Source organism: Python bivittatus, unplaced genomic scaffold, assembly GCF_059951505.1.
Source record: "Python bivittatus isolate LINGU-HERP-01145 unplaced genomic scaffold, Pbiv_v1 ctg000700_np1212, whole genome shotgun sequence".
In the NCBI taxonomy this organism is placed as follows: domain Eukaryota; kingdom Metazoa; phylum Chordata; class Lepidosauria; order Squamata; family Pythonidae; genus Python; species Python bivittatus.
This window is the reverse complement of record NW_028277098.1, coordinates 39,678,492-39,705,178: the sequence shown is the minus strand read 5'-3', so window position 1 is coordinate 39,705,178 and position 26,687 is coordinate 39,678,492. Positions and strand designations below refer to the sequence as shown.

The 26,687-nt window shown below is 35.7% G+C and overlaps 1 protein-coding gene across 1 annotated transcript; it reads right to left on the bottom strand.

The window, feature by feature from the left end:
* Positions 1–1,658: 1,658 nt before the first annotated feature.
* TM2D1 (TM2 domain containing 1) lies at positions 1,659–22,868 on the bottom strand. Its single transcript, XM_007436844.3, has 7 exons — positions 22,606–22,868; positions 19,366–19,439; positions 18,603–18,711; positions 16,574–16,665; positions 12,202–12,275; positions 10,507–10,625; positions 1,659–5,072 (listed from the first exon to the last, which is right to left on the bottom strand). Exons 1-6 carry the CDS (start codon positions 22,710–22,712, stop codon positions 10,515–10,517), a joined length of 567 nt encoding a protein of 188 aa, XP_007436906.2. The 5' UTR covers positions 22,713–22,868; the 3' UTR covers positions 1,659–5,072; positions 10,507–10,514.
* Positions 22,869–26,687: the final 3,819 nt, after the last annotated feature.

The window sequence follows — 26,687 nt, the reverse complement described above, 5'->3', positions numbered from 1 at the left end:
TGACAATACATAGATAAAACCCAGTTAACTTGCTTGACTCTTACATGTGCAGAGAAAAAATAATGCTGTATGTACGTATGCTTGTTTTGTGGGTGGAATAGGAAGTTAGCCTAGCAGTAGAGTCATTATTCTAACAGCACTTATTGTGGCTTAAGATCAACATTCTTCTCTCTGAATTTTCTTTATTGAAGGAATAAGGCCATAAACTACCACCTCACTTTTAATTGGATGAGTGCTTCTTTTGCTCTTGAAATAACAAATAGATGCATCTTATAACTCTAGAACAGAAAGCATCTGATCTCACATTAACATAATCTAAAAGTTAAGGCTCATTTCTTGAGTCAGAGACAATCTGTTGCTTTCTATAGGTAGGATAGGGCCATCCCAATGTCCCCATGCTACAAAGAGAGAGCCCTTAGTAATCCAAAACACTTTCCCTGTAGCCACTGTAGTTTCATAACATCTGCTTATTTTGCCAATTCACACAGAACCCTGAACTATCATGCGGTGCAATTGTTTGGCCTAGTGTGATGTGTGAACTCATTCATTATGTCTTATTAACAACCAGTGGCTTAAAAAGCCCTGATTTGACCTTGTGTGAATCCAGTCTATTCCAAGGCTAGCTGCTTTTGGGATGAATAACGGCCACACACTCTTTGAAAACAATTCCGAAGTACTTTGTGAGTAAAGCACCTCCCTGCTATTAAAGCAGCCTCACTTTTTTTCGAACTTCTGCACAAGACTGAAAAAGAAAGTGTGCTAATTTAAGAGTTGCATTAACCTGATTCTTGAAAAATTATTTCATCATGCATCTTAACTCATGATTTTTTAGGTAGCCTGCTTCACTTTGCCTTTTGGCACAATAGCTGCTGCTATGAAGCAAGCAAATGCAACTTGTAAGCCTATTTTTGTGTTGCTGTGCTGATCAGAGGCATTCTTCCAACTCTATTTTGAGCTGAAGGTTAACTTGCTCTACCTTTGACTCTGCATATAAACTTTCCTACCCTATCCTCAGCCCCACCAGTTCTAACAGTTACCATTGTGATACATATATATAAATATAAAAACATATACTCCTGCTTCAATTACAGTGTACAGCACTGAATGTCATTATGGAAGCCTCTGAACATACAGAATTGGTCATTATGGAAGCCTCTGAACATACAACCTAAACATGTGCCTAACTCCAAACGCTTTGCAGTCATCAATGCAGTTGTTTTGAAAGCTAGAGTCTTTAAAGATTTTCTTCCTTATATTAAAGATCTCTGTGAACTTTAGGTTGTACCACAAAAATGAAAATCTGTGGGGAATTGTACCACAATGGAAAAAATCTGAATACTTTTTCAGGATTAAATCTGTTGTGATTTGTATCACAACAGAAGATAATTATTACAATGTTGGAACAGAGGAAATACAACAATGGTTTAAGATTATATTTTCATGCTCATCTGAGCCCATGGCAAGTACAGGGAGAAGGAAATATTTTCCCCCTCTTAGTTGCCAGCCTATCATTAGTCACTCATGTTCAGCTGCCAAAATGCTCTGGAAATGGTCAAAGCCAGAATAACGCAATAGGTGCACATATCAATGCCTAGTAATCCACTAACCTTAATCACAGCATAAAGTATGAACAATCTTTACTAAATCACTACAATCTGTTTTAAAACATATAATTTGATTTATTAAGGAATACATATTTCCAAGAGCAAAATGCTCTCACGTAGAATGCCCAAGGAACATACTTCCCAAAGAAGACCAAGCCTTAGGAATGATTCAGTCCAGAAAAGATCCATTCTGGCTTCATAAACTGACAAGAGATAGTCTCATTTGTAAACAGAATAAAGAATAAAATAAATGTTAATGAAACTTAGTTTACAGAATTGAACCAGGGCCTTGGTAATTTTTTTCCATGAAGAAGGAAACATGCGTCTATGAGTATCCATTCCATTAGGGACAGGTAGTACTGTATCTCAGCTGGAAGGTTAGGCAGTACTGACCCTTAGTATATCTCAATGCAACCTGAAGCACCACAGCCTTTTCTTCTAGGCAAACACATCATGAAAGAGAATCCCACAAAAGAAAAAAAAAACTTATCCTGAATGCAGCTGTATATTCAAGGACAGAGTCTGTGGGAAATCTGGCTAATGCCAGATGAGATTCAGGCTACTTTCTCCCATACTCTCCCAGGTGGAAGCCATGGCCCAACCACCATTCTCAGAAACTTAGTCTTCAACAGCAATTCATCTCCTTTTTACAGAAACTAAACAATTTCAGAAGAGGCAAAGGCCTTCTAAGAAACACATATCTGAATCACTTCTATTATGACATCTAAATGTTTCACAGTGCAGTATTCCATTAGCCAAAAAACTTGTTCCTTATTGAACTATTCATTCCCTTGGTAGCTAAGTTTCTCAGATACAGCCCTCAGAATAGGTCTTAATGCCATCCTCATCTCAAAAACTTGCAATCTGGAAACTTATTTTTACAGGTACAAAGATCACTTCCAAATTGTTCACATGAGATTCAGTTATTTATTCAACTATGTAAGACACAGTTAGCTATCACGGTGGAAGAAAAACATTTTCATATAGATGTTCTAGCCTCAAATAACATTGTTTTTATCATAATTTATATCAGCTTCAGATGGCCTTAAGACTGAAGCATAAAGTACTGATACTTTATAATAAAATGTATTAGATATTAACTCATAAGCCTATGACAACGCTTAATTTGTACATTTTTTAAACAGATTTCTAAATATTTCTAAATTATGAACATAATTTGAAGAGCAAGTACAAGGAAGATAAAAGTGTTCCAAGTTTGTCAATCTTTAGACATGAGGGATTAACATCTTTATCTTTAAATTAGAAGATTATTTAATGTTATCTAGTTATATATCTAAGAAGTCTTACATTGTGTTCAGTGGGGATATTTTCCTATTACCAATAATATTCCACTGCATTTCAAGAGTAACCACAGTCCAGTAGTTGCACTTTATTTAAAGAGGTTTCTTTATCATTTAACTTTATTACCGTAGGCACAGCCTGGATGCTGTTCTAGTGACAAGGACTATTTCCTTAATTACTGTACATTGATAATAGCATTTACTCTGGCAGCCCCAATGCTATTCAATCAAGTGAGATTCAATACAAAAAAAAGCTGATTTGCCAGAAGGAAGATGAGCATAAATGCTTGCCATCATATTCTATTTTTAAAGGTAAAGTTACTTCTTGCAGAATTTTTATTAAAAACTGTAATACAATATTCTTTCAAGTTTTGTTTGAAAAACATATCATCTGCCCAAGCTAATGACATCTTCCATTATGTAGCTTCTTCTACCACCCATTCTAAAATATTTCATCACATCCTACTTTGAAAAACAAGAGTGTGTGTGTTTATCTTACACAGATGTAGATCTCACATTTATTGTATCAAGTTTTCTTCCCCTTAATTTTGTATTACTGAACTTAGTCATTGCTTAAGTCATGACTAAGAGGAATGGTTTATAAAATTGAAATTTTGCAGCAAATGTAGTACATGCTGAAAATGCCGACTTCAGCATTACACACATCTTTTGGCAGAAGATTAAAGAGGACATTTAAATATAAAGGCAAACTATGATGAGATCAAAACTCATAAAACAAATGAAACCTGAATAACAGTGTGTTAAATTATTACATGAAAAAAAATGACCAATTCAGATAACTAATTTGAGTCCAACAAGACATATTACTAAAGGGAAGGACAAGGCTTATTTTTTCCCTAGTTTCCTTAACCAAAGAAACAGAAGCACTATATACTTTATACCTTTTTCCTAAAGTGAAATAGCATCCTTGCACATCAATGAACACCATAAATCAGACATATAGAGTAGCTTGAGACTGTTCTAGCTCTATCTTTTGTTTCCTTACATGAGGATAATCAAACAGAGATTATTTCCGTAACAGAAATCTACTATAAAAATCCCTTCAGTTTTAACATGTGTGGAACACTTTTAGTAAGGGCAAATCTAAGCTTGGAGTTGTGGACCATTTAACATCATTTTTTTACAGCTTATAAAGTGGATTTGACTTTAAACAACAGCTAAGGTTTTCCCAGCTGACAAAAGTGACATTACCAATAACCAGCGTGTATGGGGACACAAGATATTTTATGATTGGAAGAAGTGACATATTTATGTTTAGATTCTTCAAGAACAGCAAGATAAAAATGCTACAAATATTTAACTCCAACCTGGGAAGAGAGACAATGATGTAAATGTTCCTAGGGAACAATATTCTTATTCTGTTGAAGGAGGTGAGCCAAGACACTTAAGCTCTAGAGAACCTTTAACATAGGAAGCTATTTATCATAACAAGCTTGGTTGAGACTGCTCCCCATACTGAACCAATTAGAGCAGCTCATTTCGTCATACTTCATAACTTGCAATGATAGGTTTCCAAGCCTGGCGCAGTGCAGTAATTGAATTTTGATCAAACACACATGGCCCATAACCCACTATGTGAAACTTTCAGAACAGTTCGCAGCTTCTAAATATCCAGTCAACTTATTGCCAAAAGTACAGAATGTACTTGATGCAAGGGAGGGAGGGAGTGAATGAGCTGGAACCTGGTACATCTGTATAACAACACATTTTTTGTTTTATTTCTCCTCTTATTTTTAAATAGCAGTAGGGAAAGGGATGTTGAATGGTGAGGTAATTTCTTCCTGTTTTTCCTTTATATTCAGACACACATTTTTCAGTTTTTGTACAACTTGTATAAAGTCCTTTGTGCAGTAGTTCATGATGTATTTATCATAAAATGTCCATATTTTGCTTTCATTTACCAAACAATTTAAAAGATAAGCCATTGTCTTCTTTTCAATAGGGTTACAGTTAAAGCCATGGCACAAAAGCTCTAACTCCTTTTGTGTAATCAGCAGAGTGTATAATAATGTAGTCTACTACTTTTCCTTTGTGCAGAAAGAGCTGATGACAATAGTTGATGAAACTTCTCCATCCTCTGAAGACAGTCCTCTTCCATCATTTAGTATTCAGGCATCTTCTCACACTCAAATAAAATAAGTGAACTCTGGAAAAAAAAAATCAGCCATAAAACGTGTGCATAGCTAAAGTATAAAAGAATACATTTAAAGCATTCCTCTGCTCCAAGTACACAGAGCACAGCCAAAAGGTTTGGGGTTGTACTGCTCTGTTCATCCTTGCAATAGCAGAATAAAGGACAGTTACATAGAGCTTGAACAGCAGCTATACCGTATTATCAAGGAGGAAGGTTAGATTGTCTTCAACTTTCCTTTGTCCTCTATTTTCCTGCTCATTTATAATGTTCTATGTCCAGAAAGGTTGCCATACAATGGACACATAACGGAATTTCCTTCCAACAGTGTCACCACATAGTTCAAACGCATTTCCTGCGCTGCTTACGCACCCATAGTTTGATAGCTATGTTGGCTAAACATTTTTTTTTCTGCCTTGCCTATGTAACTGTCTATAATCTAAGACAGTGGTTCTCAAACATTTTGGTCTCAGGATTCCTTTACATTCTTAAAAATGCTTGAGGATCCCAAAGAGCTTTGGTTTATGTTGGTTATATCTATCAATATTTGTTTGTGTATGTGTGCCTTTGAGTCAGTCTTGACTTCTGGTGACTGCTTGGACAAGTCTCTGCAGTATTCTTGGCAAGATTTTGGAAGCGGTTTGCCATTTCCTCCTTCCTAGGGCTGAGAGTGTGTGACTGGCCCAAGGTCACCCAGCTGGCTTTGTGCCTAAGGTGGGACTACAACTCATGGTCTCCTGGTTTCTAGCTTGTTACCTTGACCACTACACCAAACTGGCTTTCTGATATTTACTGTATTAGAAATTAAAACTGAGAAATTTATTTGACTTTGTAGACCCCCTGAAAGGGTCTTGGGGACTTCCAGGGCTCCACAGTCCACAGTTTAAGAACCTCTGATCTAAGGTATATCTATAGGTGTTTAAAACTATTGCCTAGACTTAATACGCTACACGTGAACTGGTACATTAGGCATCTGAGCCCTTCTTTGAAAGAAGCAAAGGAAATGCAGCAGTTCCAGAATCTCACTTGATACACTAGAATACAATACTCCTGAATGATATACTTTTGTTCAACTTACAGTTGTTCATACACTAATTAAACGTTGCTTATTCTACACAAGATTATGAGACTGCTTGAACTTAGACGTTCTTGTGTCTGATACCTGCCACACAAAGAAGCCACTGCCTTTAACAGAGCAAAATATATGAAGAAACCTCATGACATGGTACCAACCGATCTAACGAGTTCACTAAGTGGTACAGAGGTAATATAAATATATGTTAAACCTTTTCCCTGCTTAACCTATGCATAAAAGATAGAGCTGTCAGGACTACCAAAGAGATGTCTGTTCTTAATTTAGAGATCATTTTCTTCAGTTAGTGCAAAAGCAAGCAAGGATGCATAGGTTAATGATACTGACATTTTCAGATTAAAGGTTTGAAGGCAACAGAATTGAGAAAACTGTCTACATGAAACATTTAAATGGAACAATTTTTCCTTGAAAACTGGTATCTGAGGAGGCAACATTAGGAAAGCAGCCCAAAACCTGAGACTGTATTAGATGGATACTCACATATTTTTGGCTAAGTTTGTGCTGGTAGAAAATAATGAATTGTGAAAAGGAAAAATATAATTCTTCCAGTTCTTAGACATGACCATGTTCTGTGGTTAAAAGCAGACTTTGCTAGAATAATTACCATACTAAAAATCAATCAATTTGAAAGCCAAACCTTTCCCCTGTTTATCTTAAAACAAATAAAAATACTTTTTGTCAGAGAGAGAGGCTGAAAATGAACATAACTCCATTGTTATAAACAATGTAGTTGTACATTGTATAAATGTACAGTTGTACAGCCATATAAACATTCAGTTCTGAAGAGAGATAAAGCAAATTTCTTCAGAAGAGAATTTACACAGCAATTATATTAATAGATTCTGATGTCTAGAATTGTCAAACACAATTTAGGAACATGATGCCTGATATGCAATTGCTGAAACTACTATATATTTTCTTTGTGTTCTAAAGGATTCTAAAAGCAGGCACATTCTTTTTTAATATATGCAATGAACTGTTAAACACACCACTTAAGCCTACATAACCTCCCATTAAGAATAAGGAGGACATCCATAGATATTTCACAAGATTTAAAAAAAATAGATGGATTGTATGTAATTTTATCTTTTAATATTGAAGAAAAACATTTGGAATAGTATAGCAGTAAAACATTTGGAATGCACAACTGGATTTAAAAAGTTCAATATTTACTTCCTTCTATTAAAGCCTGAGCCTTGAATGAGAATTTGGTTTAAGCAAAAGCTCTCTTGGTCTTATTGATCAGCACAGGATAAAAGAGACATCACTGCTGAGCTGAATACTGAAAATTTTAAGTTAACAGGTGACAGTCATACATGCAATCACCTACAGAAAGCTGGAGGCTTAAGGGCGAGGGAATCAAACCAAACAGCTTTGCTAAAAGCTGTAGTTGTAGTTGTTCCTAGTCCACAAATGCTTCCAAGTCCATAAATAGCTTGATTCACTAAGAGAAGATAATTAATATCAGGTATTTCCACTGCATGGAAAAACATAAAGTTTCTTACTATCTTCCAAACTACAGCTCAGATAAGTACGATACCAAAGGGAGATCTCTGATGCTCATGTGGCATTTCTCCCTAGTGAGTAGATTCATCAACATTTGGAATACTCCAGTAACACCTTTATCCTATTTACAGAATAAATACATAGATATGTAGGGGTTTAATTATCAATAATGTCAAGGTTTTGTATCAGGTACAGCAAGTAATCTCTTCCCAGCCCACTTTTCCAGAGCTGACTCAAGAAGTAAACTTACTGCAGAAAATTAGGAAACCACACATATATTCTTCATCTAACAACATACAGGAATCCTTCCTTTATATATGTTTGAATCTTGGATCTCTACTCTCACTTTTTCATGCCAATATTTGTGTGGCTATTCATTCCTTGACCTTGATGTTTTCTGCAGCTTTCTCTTGCATGAGAATCAGAGCTTCACCAGCTTCAACCCTTACAAACAGTGCCCTTGGAAGGTGTATCGTTCTGTTTTACTTTTACATGGCAGGAAAATGGTCATCCAAAAATCCACAGTGAATGTTGCAGTCTATCCCAAGTTCTGAAATTAAGCCTTAGATTGTATTGTGTTGACTAATTCAATCCAGATTAATACCATTAAAAATATTACTTAGAAAGTAGCTGCCACAGCTTCATATAACAAATACCTTGGCCCAATGTAACAAAAAGCTTAAGTACACACTTAATGGGATGAAGAACTTTACTGAACTTAGATAACTATAATTAATATCTCATGAGTTTCACCACTTAAGTGCAGATTCTGTTCCTGGATGAAGATATTTATCACATTTAAAATACATTTAAAGCCTTTAATACACATAGGAAGTTATCATCTATTTATTACAATTGCCTTATAACAGCAGGATAAGAGGTAACTTTATTCTGAAAATATGACTTCATGTTGAATTTTATGTCATCTTTGCATGTGATCAAAGATTGAGAAGAATCATATGAAAAATCTGTCAATATAGATATAAGGGGACTTTAGTTACAATTGTCTTGCTGCTGAAGATAGAATTCTACAATTGGAACATTAAGTCAGGTCTTTGGACATCTCTTATGAATGCCCTATTTTGGTCTGAAAGCTGCAATATTGATAGCATGACTTTACAGTACTTGCTGTTCATTAAAGATCCATGTATTCTTTACAGATATGCTAACAATGAAAAATGTTATGATTTTGATACATTATAGGGAACAAAAGGAAATCAAAATAAACCTGGTGTCCTAGAGTAAAAAAACATAGATTCTAGACAAAAATTCTCATCTAGACACAGAAAAATTGGTCAAGATAGTGATTTTTTAAAAAGATTAAACTTTAAAAGTTTTCTCATATTAAACAACAGAAGCAACAGTTAAGAATTTGTTTTGCTGCTAGACTCTGCACAAACAGCAAAAGAATGACAGCAATAATTCAAAAAACACACTTCCCCAAAATACCAAAATAACCGCACATTTGCCTGAGGTTTCTTCCTAATGTACATGCACAGAGTACATTTTTTGTATTTAACAATCTGCCTCTGCAAATTTCCACAAATGCACAGTTAACTGTTGCATTTGGAAATTCAACAGTTCAAAAGCCTAGCAGCCCATCTATAATCATACTTTTGAATCTGGTAATTTTTCTGAAAAGAAAGCACAACTTGCAAAGAAAGGGAATGATAACGTTATATTCAGCCATGAATGATGACTTCTCATAACCAAGTATTTAAAAGCAGCAGTAAACCTATCTATCAGGCAGGCAGTCAGCTTTTTCTTATGTCCAAAATGGTTCTTGATTTCTGAATATGTATTTAATTGACTCTTCCCTTGTCTGTATCTGCCTCCTCAACTTCAATTATCTCCAGCCAGTGATAACAGGGGTGGAATCTGTGACTACAGTTTACTGGCTAATATAGTCTTTAAATTTCCACGGTTTGGGTGAATTAAAAATAACCAAACACAGAACAAAACTTATGAATATATGATGTTTATCTCATGCTTAAAAGAATGAAATGCAAATTCTGGATGTTTTGGCTATGTCCCACTATTTGGCATTTACCTAGAAATCACAAAATAAGGAGAGTTTGTGAATGGGGGAAGAGCAAAAATAATGATTATATAAAATTAGCAGCTGCCCTGATAGCATGTGATTGTCAACATTTAAAATATTTTTGTTTTTTGAGAAAAAGACAAGGAAGAAGATCAACTGGATCAAATTTTCTTGAATTGTTTTGTCGGTACAACAATTTCCAGGATTTTTGTCTTTTTAATTTTATATGAAACACAGTGGTTGAATACATGGGACAATGGACATGATAAACTATAAATTGTCACTAGCATGTATTAGAGTTGAAACATGGTTTTAAAATGTTTCTTCACAAATATGGATTTCATCTTGCTCATAGATTCTGCATTCATATAAGGATTAAACATGTTTTTTAGAATAGTTAAACAGATGATTCAAAATCAATTTTATTAGAGAACACATATCTATGCAGAAAAGTTTTCTTATTTTTTATGCCCTTTTTTTGTTGTTGACAACTATATTATAAATTCGTCTCCACTGAAAAAGTGGTCTATTAGTATAAGATGGTTATGTATATAAGTGGAGAAAGCCACCAATTCTGACAAAAAGCAGGGCAAGAACCATACTGAAAATGCGTGCAATGCGGTCATATTGATTCCCTTAGCTCATTCCAATTAAGTGATTTTTAGAGACAGTTTTAGAAATCCTAAGTGAAATGAATGAAAGAAAATAGCTTTATTATTTTATGCCTTTGAATAAAATAATCTCAGTTTGACAAAAATAGCAATATTGGTCAAACACAACATTCTTAATATTCAGATTAAGGCACTTACTGGCAAGATTAAGGGTATATTTGAGGTTTTCTATATGTTTCATTCGTAATACTCAGCCTGGTAAGCCTTGCACCATAATAATCTATTATGTAATTAGAACCATCAGAAGGTCCCACGATCTGGAAAAGAGAGTATTACATTTTTAAAAATTCAATTTTAAAATAGTACAAAACACACACATACAAACGATATTGCATTTAATATGGCCACAAAACAACTATAAAACTCCTAACACATCTGAAATTTTCTTCAACACTGATAAGCAGATAAACAAGCTATACTTGCCCTAGGGCAAAGGTATGGAGAAAAGGACGACTGCTGCTTTCCCCAAGAAGTTACAGGCTTGAACAGGCAAAGTGGGAGAGAATTTTGACAGAACATTGGCTTTGCCTGTGTAAGCCCACAGTGGGTGGCTTCCACAAAGTATGACAACCTGTATAATATATCGACTTAATTGGAAAAAACAGGCATGTTTAATTCTTGCCAAACCTAATCCTAATGAAATTATTAGTTTTATTTATAGGATAGGAGGAGGTTGTACCAATTCATTTAAGATTTTACAGAGTCACAATACCACAAAGTTTGAGAAGTTCTGAATTCAGATATTAAGGTAGAATTGTAATTAACATGTTGGACTAGGAACAGAGACCCAGGTCGAAGTTCAGCATCAGTCATTGAAGCTCTCTGGATTTTTCCCTTTTATTGTATTAAAAATTACAAGTTGAAAATAACTTTTGAGTTCTCTAGGAGCAGTACTGATGGCTTTTAGGTACAGTTGTTGTTTGGATACATATATAATTTCAAGTACATTTCTCATAGTAAATGTGGGCAAATTTAATTCCAAAGACACGTGTGTAGGAAATAGAATAAAAATGTGTACCCAACATCCCATCAGGACAAAAATAGGAACTGATGTTCTTCAACTGCTAGGAGTACAGCTAGAAATACTGGAGTTTAATTAACTTTTAAAAATTTTTAACAGCTTTGATCAAGCAGAACCAATGTATTAGATCTGACTTGTGTGCAAGGGTGGAAACCAATTTTCTAAAAAGCAGCTTTGTGCTAGTAAATGTTTCTGTTGGATATTTATTAAATGGAGGTTTACATGTGTATGCATTTTTTAAACATCCATTTAATAAAATATTCAAATATTTTTACTAAGCAGCAGTATTATCAATAACTGAAGGCAATCCAGCAAATACAAAGTAGAAGTGTATTTTTATTTTTTTTCCAATTTTTAAACATTCTTCTGAACACCATCTTTAATATTAAAGCTGTTCCCACTGAAAACTAATCTCTGCCTCATAGTTTTAATTAGCATTAAAGAACTTGAAAAAGTTGGAGAAATATTTAAAATTCATTCTCGAAGTTTCACAAAATTGTTTACATCTAAGATGCAAAAAATCTTCAGACATACAGTAATACCTCGGTTCACGAACGCTTCTATTCACGAACAATTCGGTTCGCGAACAGCAGTGTTTGCAAAATTTTGCTTCCATTCGTGAACTCTGCATCGGGTGACGAACACGACCTGCAGCCATCTTCCCTGTTCTGACAATGTGTGACACAAGATGGGAGTCAACTGTTCAGATGAAAAAAAATTAGCAATGCTATGTGCCTGAAGTCTGTTGCTAGAAGTCTAATTAGCTTCTGAGATCTAAACAATGACCATTATGCTGGATATTCTGAACTTACCTGCATTGAAATCAGAACGAAGTCAATCAAACTACCAATTCCACAAAAGCCTACTGTGCAGAACTTTAACAAACCTGTGAAAAAAGTTGTAATTATGCCATTGAGTAGATGTGTTTTAGAAAATTACAGTTTCTAGAAAATAATGTTTTTCTTGCTGTAATGGTTTATCCATGCATCTAAAACCATAGGTATAGATATAGGGAAATCTTAGTTTTTTACTGTTCCTGAATTGGTAGTTTCTCTTACTCCATACACACATAGAATCCTAACCAAAACCTTTACCCCAGTTAAGTTTAAATACCAGAAAGGAGGACTGCTGAAAAACAAGCCAATGGGTGTCCAAGGCAACTTTTTAACAAGTTTGAAACAAGAACAGCTATTCTTTAAAACTAATAGAAATGCCAACTCAATTTGTGGGGCTGAGGGAAGGAAAACTGTTTGGAGAGCTGCCAACAGCAGCAAATTGTACATAAGAATGTAGTTTATACATTTAGACAATCAACATAAAATCATTTTGGTACAAAAAGGGTATAAACAGACATACATACACATTTTTCTCATATGGGGGGGAGTGGAGCTAGGATGCATCTTTAATACTTCTCTCCAAGGTGACAGGAGGCACTTTCTTACTTCTAGCTGTTAAAGTTTTATTTAGGTAGGACTACTAGAGCTTGAGGTCATATGATACTATTATTCAATAATCTGTAATTACCCAATTAATTATATCAATCCATCTTTGCCTCTTCAGAATCAAGTATTAATAACTGGATTATCTAACCTCCACAAAACTATTCTTTGCAATTGTCATGCTTATGTTTCACTTACCTACTGTGAGCAATAACAACATAATCTAGCCAACGTATTTGGCTCTGGAAGCTGGGCAAAGAGCGCAGTATCAGACATGCTAACATATCTGTAACTAGGAATTGCATGGATGGCTTTTAAAGTAAGATGAATAGCAGATATGTGGGGATCTAAATAGTCTGGGACTCAGAAAGGGGATAGTTTAGCAGAAAAAAAATATATTTGAATTAAAGTACTTCATTATACAAACTTCAAAACAAGCCAAAAAAAAAAAAAAAAGGTAAAAGCCCCTAATTAGATGAAAACTTTATAAGCTTAGTGTAAACACAGCTGACATTGCTTCCAGCTTCAAACCTTTTAAAAGTTCTCAACAAGTAAGACATTAGCAGCAAATCATACTAAAAGTACAAAGAGGTTCAAAACATGAAACATGACTCATGTTACTTGAGTATCACATCATAAGGCTGGCCTTTATGCTTTTTTCAATCATTATGTTTAGCTTTAAGTCTAAAATAATGGAGCAGTGACATCCATGAAGCTGTTCAGAAAAAAAATTGTCAACATTTCTAACAGTGTTGCTTATTCTTCTAGGCAAAATCTGTACATAAAAGTGTATTCAACACTACATCATGGAAAGGGACAACCTGCTCAGAGTTATGTTTTAGCAATATTTATTATACGTGGGTCTGCCTTGGCTAAGCCTTCAGAAACTTCAACTGGTTCAAATCCAGCCCATCAGCGTGATCTTATTGCACCAAGGGAACGTGATAAGATGCTAATTTGTTTCTGGACACAACTCAACATACTACTTTGACTTTTAAAGCCCTTAGCAGCTTGGGAAAGTACTTTAATGGAACCTCTGTAATTAAATGAAAAAATGTGTACGTCCTGTGGTAGCATGGTGGCTTAACCATCTCTCCGCAATTGGGAGAGATGACAACGCAGCTGGATTGGTAGCTGGCAGCAAGCACCGGCTGCCCAACTTGCTCCAGATCAAGGAGGAAGCAAGGAAATCATCCCATTTGATCGCCAGACAGCCGTTCCTCTAGAGCTAATTGCGGAGAATCAAGACTCTCTGAATGGCTTTCGAGTTGAGCAGCTGGGAGGCAGGGGAATCACCTTGTTCGCCACTGCGATGCAGCTTTTAATGGACATTTGAGCCGACTGAACTCCATTTCTTAAACACATTGGATTATAATTATTTTTCAACTTTAGTTTGGGAAAGTACTTTAATGGAGCATCTATAACCATATGAATCTGAAGAAATAATTGTATGTTCTCCTCCAGGTACCATCATATGAAGTTAAACAGGTGGCCTTTTTTATGATCTCAGTCACTTGTAAAACCTTCATTCCAAGGAACAGCAGCCTGATACCATTTTTTACTCTATTTATAAATAAGGCAAATCCTGTCTTAATTACTCTTTATTATATCCATATAAAAATTATTTTTTTCTCTTTTCAAATTGTTATTTGTATGGAACCATCAAGCTACCAAAAATACAATTTGTTATAAAGGCAGGACATCACACTTCAATAAATAAAGCTGGAAAGCAATACAAACTATCTGTTAATTTTTACCTTAAAACTTGTGTTATGTGTTATTATGCATACATATGACAAATAATTCTCTTTATGGTATAAATTATTGACATCCAAATTTTAAAATGCATATACCAGCAAAGCATCAGTTTTTAGAGTTACAATTCTGGATGAAAAAGTATTCATCGCCTTTTGGGTTTTCTGAGCATTTGCCTATCTTTGCCACTGTAAGGTATCAGAATTTCATACAAGCCTACTGATATAAAAAATCGGAGTGAACAAATAACACCAATGCTTGGTGCTTGTTTCATTTCATAAACCAAGTCATCCAATATTCCATGCCCCAGGGAGAAAAAGTAACTACCCCTTTAGTCTCACAGTAACTCAATTCACTTCTTTTAACTGCAACCAAATGGTGCTAATTGATTATTATTCTTTCACTTTGTTGTATAGGAATTCTGACCCATCCCACCATGATAAACTGCTTCAAATCAGTACATTTAAGGATTTACTAGCATGTGCTCCTCTACTTGGGTCATACTAAAGTATTTTTATGAAGTTTAGGTCTGGATTTTGAATTGGTCACTCCAAGTATTGAATTTGTTCTTCTACATCCATTTTCACGTAGAGTTCCTTGTAAGTTTGGGATCACTGTCTTGCTGCTTGATTCACTTTGTGATTTACCTTCAGCTAACAGACAGATGCCCTAATACTCTCCTCTAAAATTTTCTGTTAAAAAGCAGAATTTGTGTTTCATTCAACAATGGCAAACTCTTCAGCAAAACATCCCCAAACCATAACATTACAACCTCCATCATTGACAGCTAGTATGAAGTTCCTACTATGGAAGGCAGTGTCTGGTTTGTGTCAGATGATATCCATGTAGCTTGGATTATCTGTTGGTAGAACACTCCACCAGAAGTCTGGAGCATCATCCAGGTGATTTTGGCAGACTTAAGACAAGTATTGATGAATTTTTAATGAGCCATGGCTTCTATCTTGCTACTCTCTCATGAATCCCACTTCCACTTGGTGCTTTTATGATGATAAAGCCATAATCATAAGTTTTAGCCACGCTCTGTTTATATACCACTAGGATCCACATGAAGTTCTGATGACATTCAGTTGTAAAAACACGGCAAGTGAAAATCCAAACGGTGGTGGATATTCTTTCACAGAAGAATACTGCGAAGAGTCTATTTAGTACTATGTCATTTCTCTCACTCCCACCCCACATAATCTGTTTCTAACAAGCAGAAAAGATGTAATGGGTTAGGAGTCCATTGAGAAATATCAAAACAACACTCTATAATCTAAAAGAGTTCCAGTCCAAATGGATACACAGGCTTGCTACACTGATAAAAATATGGGCAAGTAAACAGAAAGTATAGTCACCACCTAAATACTTACTGATAACGGAGAAAAAAAACACAATGTATGACAACTTTGAATAATACGGGAGTAAGGTAACAGAGACATGGGTTTCTAACCATATAATTTTTGCTTAAGCATTATATCATGAAATCTTAAAATATTACTTGCAAAATACTATGACTTGATTTTTTAAAGTATCTCAAACTGTCAGGTAGAACAGTTAAAATCCTTGTTTCTTCCATTCCTAATCTGCTATACATTATAAGGGGTTTTTTTTTCTAATAAGAGCCTTATTTTATGGGGGAAAAGCATTTATTTTACAAAAATATATATAAATGGTACAAATAAAGATATCCACGTGATAAGCTAACACTGCTGATGCTTACTGGACAATGTTTTAATTTTTCAAGTGCAACTCAGAAGGAAATCTAGAATATCCTACTCATCCTTTTTATTGTCTGATGAAATACAAAAATATAATGATCTTTGGGATGATCTCTTCCATGTTTGCTGAATATGTCAGCCTCTTAACATTCTGGCTTGATACCTATGTAAGCCACTGATAGTCACTTCGGAATACAAATGGAATATAAATAAATTAATGCAGAGCCATTAACCTTCACATAGACTAATATTTAAAAGAATGTACTTACCTAATGCAGGATATCCTAGATAAAACCGATCTGCTCCCAACCAGCCAAGAAACAAAGACAGAGCTACTGCTACTTTATAGGAGTAACCATTTCTAGAAACAGAAATATGAGAGAAAATTGCTGAATCAATTTTTGAATTCATTTTCTTCACTCTATTAATTATTTAACATCGGAACTTTCAAACTGTCAAAGCTTAAGCAAATGGAAATCCAGCTATGCTTAACACCAAACAATAATACAAAAAGGAGTGAATGATTTCTCCACTATTAGAGTGTTAATGTTTCATGCAACAAAGAAAGACATTTCAGGGTTTGAACACAATTTCAGACTTGGCTATTCTTGTACAAACACAAGCCTAGTAAAGGCAGTTTTACTTACTATAGTCATTTTTGTAGAACAAAGTAAAAACAAGCTAGTGTTTTTACTGATTTGCATACCTCAATATTTTCTCATGCAACTGTATTACAGTAGGTATCTTGGTCTGATCTACTTCCAAAAAATATTTCAAACTGCATTGCACCATAGTTCAGACAGACGCATTATAATTTTTCCAGATATAGACATAAAAGGTAAAAGTAACAAACTCGCATTCCAAAAGAGCATTTTTTGCACTCTTATGATTCAAACATCATGTGGTATTTGAAAAATAAGAGCAAAAAATGCTAAGAACTTTGACTATTCTACAAGCCAAATCTTAGATTAGTAGTTTGGTGCTCCCCACTATTCATAAAGTCTCATAGGTGCCAGTTGCAAAGACAGAGAACAGAGCTCAAACTAACCAAGACAAAGGAGGCAAAACCTAGCCAATGAGATTCAATCCCTAAATGATAGCAAGGCTATTTGTAGTTCTACATCTTTTATTCTCTATATTTTCTATATAAAATATGGGGAAAAAAACTTTGCATAATTTCTATCAATTCAGTCCTGAACGGTTTACAGAAATGGTCTTTACACATAGCAACTGATAAAAGCAGTTAACTTACTTCAATTCATAAAAAGTAGCTGCATGAATTATATCTGGACTAAGTCTTCTCTATTAAAGCATCTATTCATCTGTTCATTCTAGTGGCATACTATATCTGCAAAAGAGCTCCCTGATTTTCAAATTACATGCTTTAGGACCAAAGAAGTACATTAATATCAAGTCAAATAAAATTTTACATCTTTTTCTTGTGTGACTTCAAAATTCTCACTAAATCCTTAAATCTCAGATCTATTATCCAAATTTCTAGTTATCCAATGTTGGTCATGCACAAATGTAATTGTAGTAACACATAAAGAGTTACAATCAAATTACTGACATCTTGAATCAGGCCCAGAAACAAATTGTTAGACAATGAAGGAGGAATAACACCAGAGTGACATGTTACCTACAGTTTGCACAAACCACGTTAGCCCGCTGCAGCAACATATGACTACCACTTCAAAGATTAAAGAAAAGCTTATGTCTTAAATAATTCTCTATAAAGTACAATGATAAACCCTATTTGGTACACTTTAAGCAAATTTTTGAGCATATTATATATTACAGTAGCCCAGCTTGGATGTTCCTACCCCATGAAAAACAGCAGCTGTGTCTGCTTGCAGGGCTAACCTGACCCACCAGTGACTGTAAAACATTACTATCAGTTTGCAATCAGAATTAATTTAACTGACTTAACATACCCAGAATTTGACTTCCAAACAGGTCTCCTACCCTCCTCTCCAACCAATAGTTATTAAGTGGATTAAGTTTCAATCTGTCCATTGACAGGCACAATCCATTAACAATCTTTACTCTCCTACGACTTGATCCTTTCTGATCCCAAGTATGATAGCTATATGATCAAGTAAAGCAGGTATTAATTAAGACAGGTCTAGTATCAGTCCTCCAATCTCTAACAGAACTGAAGGGAAAGGACTGCAACACATTTTAAAACAATAAAGTAATTTAGGTACATACACAAATGTGTAATTAAGTTCTATAATTAATACAGCAAATGCTTACTAGCAATTGAATCCTTATGTATTAAACTGAGTTATCACTTACACACTTCGACACTCAACAGGCTTATAAAATCCAATTTCCTTTCCAGTAAACTGAGTTTCATTTCCACTGAAATCTTTACAAGTAATATTTGGGGCTGGAAGACAGGCAACTAAGAACATAAAAATAACAGCAGTACTTTATATAGGATATCAGCAAAACATTTCAGATACAGAATGCATAAAACAAATATGTACATATATTTAGCAAGACAACTACTAACACATGGATAATATGGCAGACATTAAATTTAATCTTAATTTTAGTCTTTTAAGGAGCAAGAATGTTATTTTTACAGATTAACTTTAAAAAGTGAAACAAAATACAGTAAAACAAATTTCTTTTGCACCTCTAACATTAATTCATACTTAAAATATATGTGCAGCCAAGAAATACTTACTGGCAATAACCAATGTAATAATATGAAGGCTTTTTAATATGCTTTTTATATATATTTTTTAATTGTTTTTAAATAGTTGTATTATTTTTGCTGCTTTTATTGTGTTAATAATTGTTTGTAAGCCATCCAGAGTCATACATATGAGATAGGCAGCAGTATAAATCAGAATAATAAATAAACTCATCACAAATCTTGTTAGTTCATCTCAAGTATTCTTGCAGGGGAGGGCCCCATGTCTGTTTTTTAAAAAAAACTAATGCTAAAGGAATATATATGAACTCTAAGAGTTGGAAATATATACAGTTCATCCACTGGAAGTATTTGATTAAATAATATGTAGCAGTAAGCATATTGCATAACCCTTACCATATGCAGTATGATTAGTACACTTCATGGGTTCTTGGGTTGCATTGTCTATTTTAGGATCTTTGCACATATATGTTTGTACAATTAAGGAAAACAAATGTAAACCAAATTTCTGCAGAACTGTAAAAACTAGCATCATGATAGACTTGTTTTTAATCCAAAATTGTATTGGCCGAAGTAATAATATTTTCTTCTCTCACCCATAAAAACAAGAGGTACAGCAATATTTAAGTTGGGAAGCTATTTTAATAAACAGTATGGCCTTCTCTGGCCTGAAATCTTTCAATATTCTGGGACTAGAACTACCAGAATTTCCAGTCATAGCAGTTGTGGTAGTTCCTAGCACACCTGAAAGGCACCAGATTGGGGCAGGCTAAACAATAGGTTTAACAAGGTAATACACAATGGGTTTACGTATTATCCTACACTATAATTATCTGTTTGTCTTTACAATGCTGTATGAACTTAGCCACTGTGCTTTCTAAACCGTGGTTTATGGTGTGGGGTGATATGAAAAGCTAACCAATTATGCAACTAATACAAATAATCATGCTTGAGCAAACTATGCTGTACTACATATTAACTTAAATGATTAAGTGAAAGCAAGTTAAATTTAGGTTTTGTTCTGGCCCCATTACTTACAGGAATGTGGCTAAGTATAATGCTTGGCTCCCCAAATGTTGCACACCCTGAGTTATTATGATGTGTGAACCCAGCCACAAAGTTCTGCTCTAGATCTCTTTCCACTCATAAACTCTAGATTCACCAATCATGCTAAATTATGGTTTACTTACCCATGGTGTGTTCACTAAACATAATTGTCTGGGTTCATACATAACATAAACAATGGCTTACAAAGCACAATGGCTGAGTTTTCATAACATACTGTGCCAAAAGCAAACACACTATATCCTAGCTTAGCACAATGGGTGAATACAGCCATTGACTAGAGCTCAGAAAACCCAATTGTTACCAATGTTAATTAATTAACTGACTGTTCCAGGAAAATTTATCTGGACATTCTATATTGTAATGTAAAATAAAAGACAGAATAAAACCGTAATAAAAATATAAATGTATAACTAATAAATACTCTGATAAAAAAGAGTTAAAACTACACCACAGAGTTTTATATAATGGTTCTTAAATACTTTAAACTGCAAAAACAAGCAAACATTTTTTTAAAGAAATTGTACCAGATCTAAGAGGTAGCCAACATTAAAAAAAAAAAAATCCATGTCTTTGGTTGTCCTCTTCTACTGTTTCTAATGAGGGCAGTATCTGAATAAGGGCTTTTACAGATAGCCTTAGGGTATGGGTAGGTCATAAGCTCTGCTGCATTACTATCCTTTCCTCAACATCACATCTCTCACTGTCATCATGGATATTCAATATCATACACTGCACCAAGGAGAAAAAGGGTCCAGGTTTTTGACAATGGAACAGAGAGCCTTATCTAGTCTGCATTCTCCTTCACTGAGTTTATTCAAGCAAAGGCTGTCAAAGCATATGTCAATGATGCTGTGGTTCAAATATATAGCTCTCTAATGTTGTTGGAACTATGATTCACAGATTTCTTCACAGCTTGCAATGCTGGCTTGTTCAGCAACATCTGAAAGGTCACAGGTTTCTCAGATCTGCTAACTGCATTCTGTATTGCAAGAGTTCCAAAAAGCAAATCGTTCGATTTGATCTCTTTTCTTACATTATGATTCTATGGAGAATCAAAAGTGCCAATTCTCCTGTAACATGTCTAACCTCTCTTTCAGTTCAGTCATAGGCAAGTACACTGTGAAGTCTCTTAGTAAGTACAACCTTACATAACTTTCCTTTGAGTAAGCCCGCTGAATATAATGAATCTCATTTATTACAAAAAAGTATAATTTAACAATACAGTTTTATAATGCCTGCCCTGACCTAATGAAGTACATTCAACACCTTTCATTTTTAATAATTTAAGTCCTTGAAAACACTTGCTTCTAGTGCCTTTTCCTTCATAACCCATATGTGCGATACAGAAGTGTGTATCATTTTCTGTTTCTATTATTAGTTTCCATCTTCTCTAGAAATGAAATGTTCTGTAATCTCTGAATACTAGGTACTATCCAAATTCAATCTACTGAACTTGATGGGACTTAAGGCACTACTAAGAGCGCAGATATAAACTTTTATTTGACAATGATTATTTTACAATACTGTGTAAAAATATATAAAGTGAAGGAAAGTGTTAAATTTACTCCAGATTATGCTTTACATTTATTTGAGAGAATTCTTATTATTGGAGTGGTTAAAAGTGTAAAAAAAAAATGAATAAATTAATTCACTGAACTGCCTTATGATTGGTTAGTTTTACTTTTAATTTTTCTACTCCATTTTTATTTTATCTCTTTCAGTTACACTTGTGTTTACACTGATTTTTAAATGCACAAAGTTGAGTGAACGTGGTGGGACAGAAATACTGCAATAAATAACAAATTAAAGTTAACACTCAAGCAACCATTAATTTACTTCTCTGTTATATGCAAAATTATTGGCACTAAGAATATGCCTCAAAGGCCTCAGAAATAATCAATTTATCTTGTAACAGATTCTTGATTTCATTTTATTAGTGTTCCTTAAAATCATACCCTGAATGAGTTATGTCAATTCCAAATATTACAAAACAGTCACCACACTGCTTCCTATGTTTCAATAATTATTTCTTAACCTTGCAACTCAGAGTGGGGAAGTACCAAGGGAGATCACCACAGAAGGGACCTTGAGGTCCTTGAAGGAAAAGCAGGATAGAAATCCATCAATAACAATATGAATTCTCACTGCTACCGAGGCTGCAAATTTGTCCCCTTATGTGGTCGCCAGGAGTTGAAAACGACTTGATGGCACATAATCAATCTGATGTCAGGCATGAGCCTGATCACTGATGGTAAGTGATTTAAGCTAAGTGGGTAGATTTATTCCATGCTCAGCCTGTTTGGGGATACCAGATTGGGGTTGCTACTATGCCTATGGCCAGTCAGTCCTTGATTGTAGTCAATGGCCAGTATTCCATTTAGGGCTACTGTATGCCTTTTACAACTGCACGAGTGTGACTCAACAGGTGCAGCTTCTCCCGAGCACCCGGTTCATTTTGCCTCGTGGCCCTTTTAGAACACAGAGCGCCATCCCCCCTTCCTCGCCCCACTGCAAAGCCCATCACCATGGTGACCGGGTTCCCTTGGCGTCCTTCCGCCTTCAGGATATTGGCCGATTCGCAGATCTTCGCATTTCAATGGAGGATCGTCGCTCGCCACACCTCGAGCTGCGAAATAAGCCAGCCACAAGGTTCCCAACGGCCAGAGAGGTGTCATGCTGCCTGTCTTCGCTTGACAGCGGCTTCCTCTGCCAGGTGGCCCTGTTGGAAAATAAACCACCGCCGCCTCCTCCTCAGACGGTCCCGTAGTCCTTTCGCGAAACGCTCGACGCCATTCCAGAGCGCGCGAAGAAGGGCAGAAGAGGCGGAGCGGCTCGTCTCGGAAATGGGGAATCGCCTTGCCCGTAGCAAAGATGGCTACCGTTTTCCACCGTTTTCCTAGGGCTGAAGGTAGAAGCCGCCGGCTTCTTTTCGAGCAATGGCTGCCAGAGACCGCAAAATGGGAAGTCGAGCGCCCTTACTAAAAATGGTTACTCGAGTGCAAAGCAATGGGAGGAAGCATTCTGGGATTGACCTAAAAGAGAGATTTTGGGGGCGGAGAAATTTAGCCGGCTATTTCCTTTTGCTGCGCAACGTTTTGAATTTCGCAGTTGCAGTTCGTTGAGCGAGCCTTCGTGAAATACATCGAAGTACAGAGCGAAGCAAAATGTACCCATTCACATATAATCCATTGTGATCTCCTCTCCATTAATTTATAGGTACACACAAATTGTTGGGGGGGGGAAGTTCGGTCATAATTATTCTGTTGGGTGTGTACAGAGGCATGCTCTCGCCTGATTTTACTTTCAGGTGGACCCCGGGTTAAAAATTGGACCCCTGAAGGATCCACCCATGTTTGATTCCATGGATCGGGGTTTTTCCTAACGCCCCCCCCCCCCGCCAGCTGTAGGGAAGCCAGGGATTGTCCAGTTGTTGTAGGCTTCCAAGTTTTTGCAGGGCGACTCAGCCTGACTCATAGCAAGTAATGCTGAGCCAGCTTCAGCATGGGGGCTACCGGTTTCCCTTCCTGAACTTGGTGGTTAGGGATAACATAGTCTTAAAAGAATAAGGCTATATTATCCCCAGCAGCATGACTGCCAGGAATTGAGGACCAATATATTTGCAGGAAACGAAGTTGGAAAGGTAACTTTAGGGATTACTATCGGCAGTTCTGTTCCTGCTCAATCGTTAGTACCAGCAAAATGAGATATTTGAATGGCTGCAATGGTGCTTCACTAGATAGACATTTTGGAAATGAAGTTAGTGCTTTACTGTACGGTTTGGCTATTACCCCTTCCTTCTCCTGGTTACCTGACCTTTTGCTGAGGAGGTGCCAATTCAGAGTAACCTCAGAGTAGCTTCCTGATGAAGCAGTATTAGTCTTCTTGGACAAGCTCTTGTAGTCATGGGATCCTTTTTATTTATTTTTAAAGGTACTGAGTAGAAAAACTTAATAGGCTAGTATGAAATGTGGGGTTTAAGGATTAGCACTCAGTGAACAGCAGCCAAGTATACAAAACATAGTTTTAATAGCACATGAATATTCAGAATAAAAAATAATAACCTAATGCAATGATGTCTCTTCTCAAGATTAATTCTTTTTATGCTCTTTTCCCTCAACAGCAATTCTTGGTTGTTGTTTTAAAATTTCTTTTCAACTAGAACTGATCTCCACCTCTTCTTCCTTTGTCCCCCAATAATTAACTCTAATCAGTTCTCATACCTCAGAAGTACTCTGTCCTTCCCTTCCTGATGTAGAAAATATTTTACTCTTATCAGTCACTTCATCAACAATAAAAAGGACAAGAATGTCCACCCTTTGAAAAAATAGGCATTCCCTGAAGGCCCTTAAGAAATAATGGCAGTTGAAAATGGCCACTTGGGTGTTTGAACTCCCCTGTAATGAATGCAAGGTACTCCTAGATTGTTTGGAGTATCTTACCTTCAGGAATACCTGATCTGGCATCCTATCCCTACCCTGGCATGTGAGAAAGAAACCTATGTTTCTTTCTGCAAACATAGTGTGGCATTGCTTCTTCTGCTGTATTATTTTAAATATTAAATGAATACTAGAATAGTTGCCCTGAAGAAAAGGACAAACCAGGGACTGAATGAGAGGTCCTGGGGATTGGAATGACAGGTTAAGTAAACTGCTTCAGGGAGTAGGACAGGTGTGGAATAATGAACTCTAGGAATACAAAGAAATTTGTGGGATAAGAACAGCCTTTGGGAAGAATGTAAGCATAGTGGGTCAGGAGCTAGTATTACAACTCTTGAAAGTGAACAGACAGGAATAGAACTAATAGGCCAGGGACTGGAATGTACATATATAGCAACTTTCCCATCTTTGTAACCTTCACATGCCCTGGCCTACAATTCCCAGCTAGCATGCCAAACTCTTGTGCTGACTGAGAATTATGAGAGCTGTAGTTCAATGCACCTGAGTACAGTAGGATGGGGCTGCTAATGGATGAGTCCTTGCTAAAGGACTAGCAGCCTTAATTGGAATATGTGCTTGGTTCCATGAAACATGTAAAGAAGAAACCCAACTTTTAACCACTTTTAAATCCAGCTGTCATAATAATGGTACAATATAGTATAAAGTAATAGAAATGTAGGGATTATGCACTTTGAATAGAGAAGCTCCTAGGTATGAAAAAAGAATGAAGGCTGCATGAAAGCTTAGTTTTTATTACGGCCTCAGTGAAGTTTATTGTTTTAAATTGTTGTTTTTAATGTATTGTGTTTTTATTTTGTTTGCCACTCAGAGTTCCTTTTGGTAGATGGGTGGCTCTATGAATGTGTTTAATAAGTAAACTAAATAATAAAGGCATTTACAAAATGATCCTCTATATATCTACTCAAAAATCCCCTTGAAGGCAGCGAGATTTATTTCCAGGTGAGTGGATACTGCTGACTTCATCCTAATTCACTATCAACAACTGTCCCCAACCTGGTGCTCTGAGATATGTGACATTAAAATCTCAGAATTCTAATCACTGCATCTTGGAGGAGGTTGTTTCAGACAGTACACATTGTTTTTTTAAAAATTCTTGTTGTATTTTGTGTCACAGTAAAATACAACAAGAATACACAGTAAAATACAACAAGAATACACAGGACAGGTATTTGCATGATTTTTGCCTCAAGCAAAAGATCATGTAGTTCATTTTGAGTGCTTATTCACCCTGAGGGGGCAGGGAAAAAATCCCTGCCATTTGCTTTCACCTCAAGCAGCAAACTGTCTTGGGCCCGGGTCTATTATTTTAAATATGGTGGGCCTTCTTTTGAAAGACCATGTTAATAAAGTATCTTTTCAACAGCAAATTCCCACACTTTTAAATCTCCCCCTTTTAAATAAGACACAGAGAACACATTTTAAAAGAATGACATTTGGTTCCTTATTTATTTATTATCAGAGACCAAATAAAAAAGAAAAAGTGATATGACGAAGAGACAGTGACTAACATTAGAACACTACCATTTGAGTCTCCTAAACAGCAACATGCCATCCCAAAGTAGAACAAGTTTAGGCTTGTTGACTTTGGATGGCAACTGCAAAGGGACAAAATTGAGCAACTTTCTTAAGAGGTTGCAGTGAAGATGTTTTCTAGTAGAAATTGCATAGCCTCAGATTCGGTCCAGACCCTATGCTTAACAAGGAGTGAATATAAGAGTGCAGATCACCAGTCAGGGCAGAGTGGACAATGCAGCAAGATGTGAGTGATAATTTTATGGATACATCTGAGCATCTGTAGTGGCAGTCTGGGCAGGAGACATTTTTAAGCCATCCATCTGCCAGCTTCAAGGGTAGAGCACTGAAACCTTAAAAAGTACTTTGCAATAGTGAAAAGATTATTCTCTGAGGCAGAATTTGGAGCTTTAGATCTTTCAGTTTGTAGATCAAGATTGAGAATACATTGTTTAATTCCATAGATAGTTTTCTCCATTTGTAGCACTTGAGCTGAGAGGCTAAATAAATAAAAATCATTAGCAATTATTTTCTTAAATGTATCTATAAGAATGAGTTAGGCACTGAATCACTCTTCAAGTGTACTTTCAGCCAATATATTAGGTGACATGTTATTATGCAAGCAGCTGTAAAAATACATCCTAGTTCAAATCTCATGAACATTATGGATAAATTGAGGGG

Bases quoted from the DNA above. Each gene is read 5' to 3' on its own strand.
- TM2D1 (XM_007436844.3), bottom strand. From the start codon at position 22,712: ATGACACCTCTCTGGCCGTTGGGAACCTTGTGGCTGGCTTATTTCGCA. The intron at 18,712-19,365 runs GTAAGGGTTATG...TTATGTTCTTAG, and splicing joins TACTAATCATACTGCATATG to TTGCCTGTCTTCCAGCCCCA. The intron at 16,666-18,602 runs GTAAGTGATAAC...TTCTGTTTCTAG, and splicing joins CCTGTTGAGTGTCGAAGTGT to AAATGGTTACTCCTATAAAG.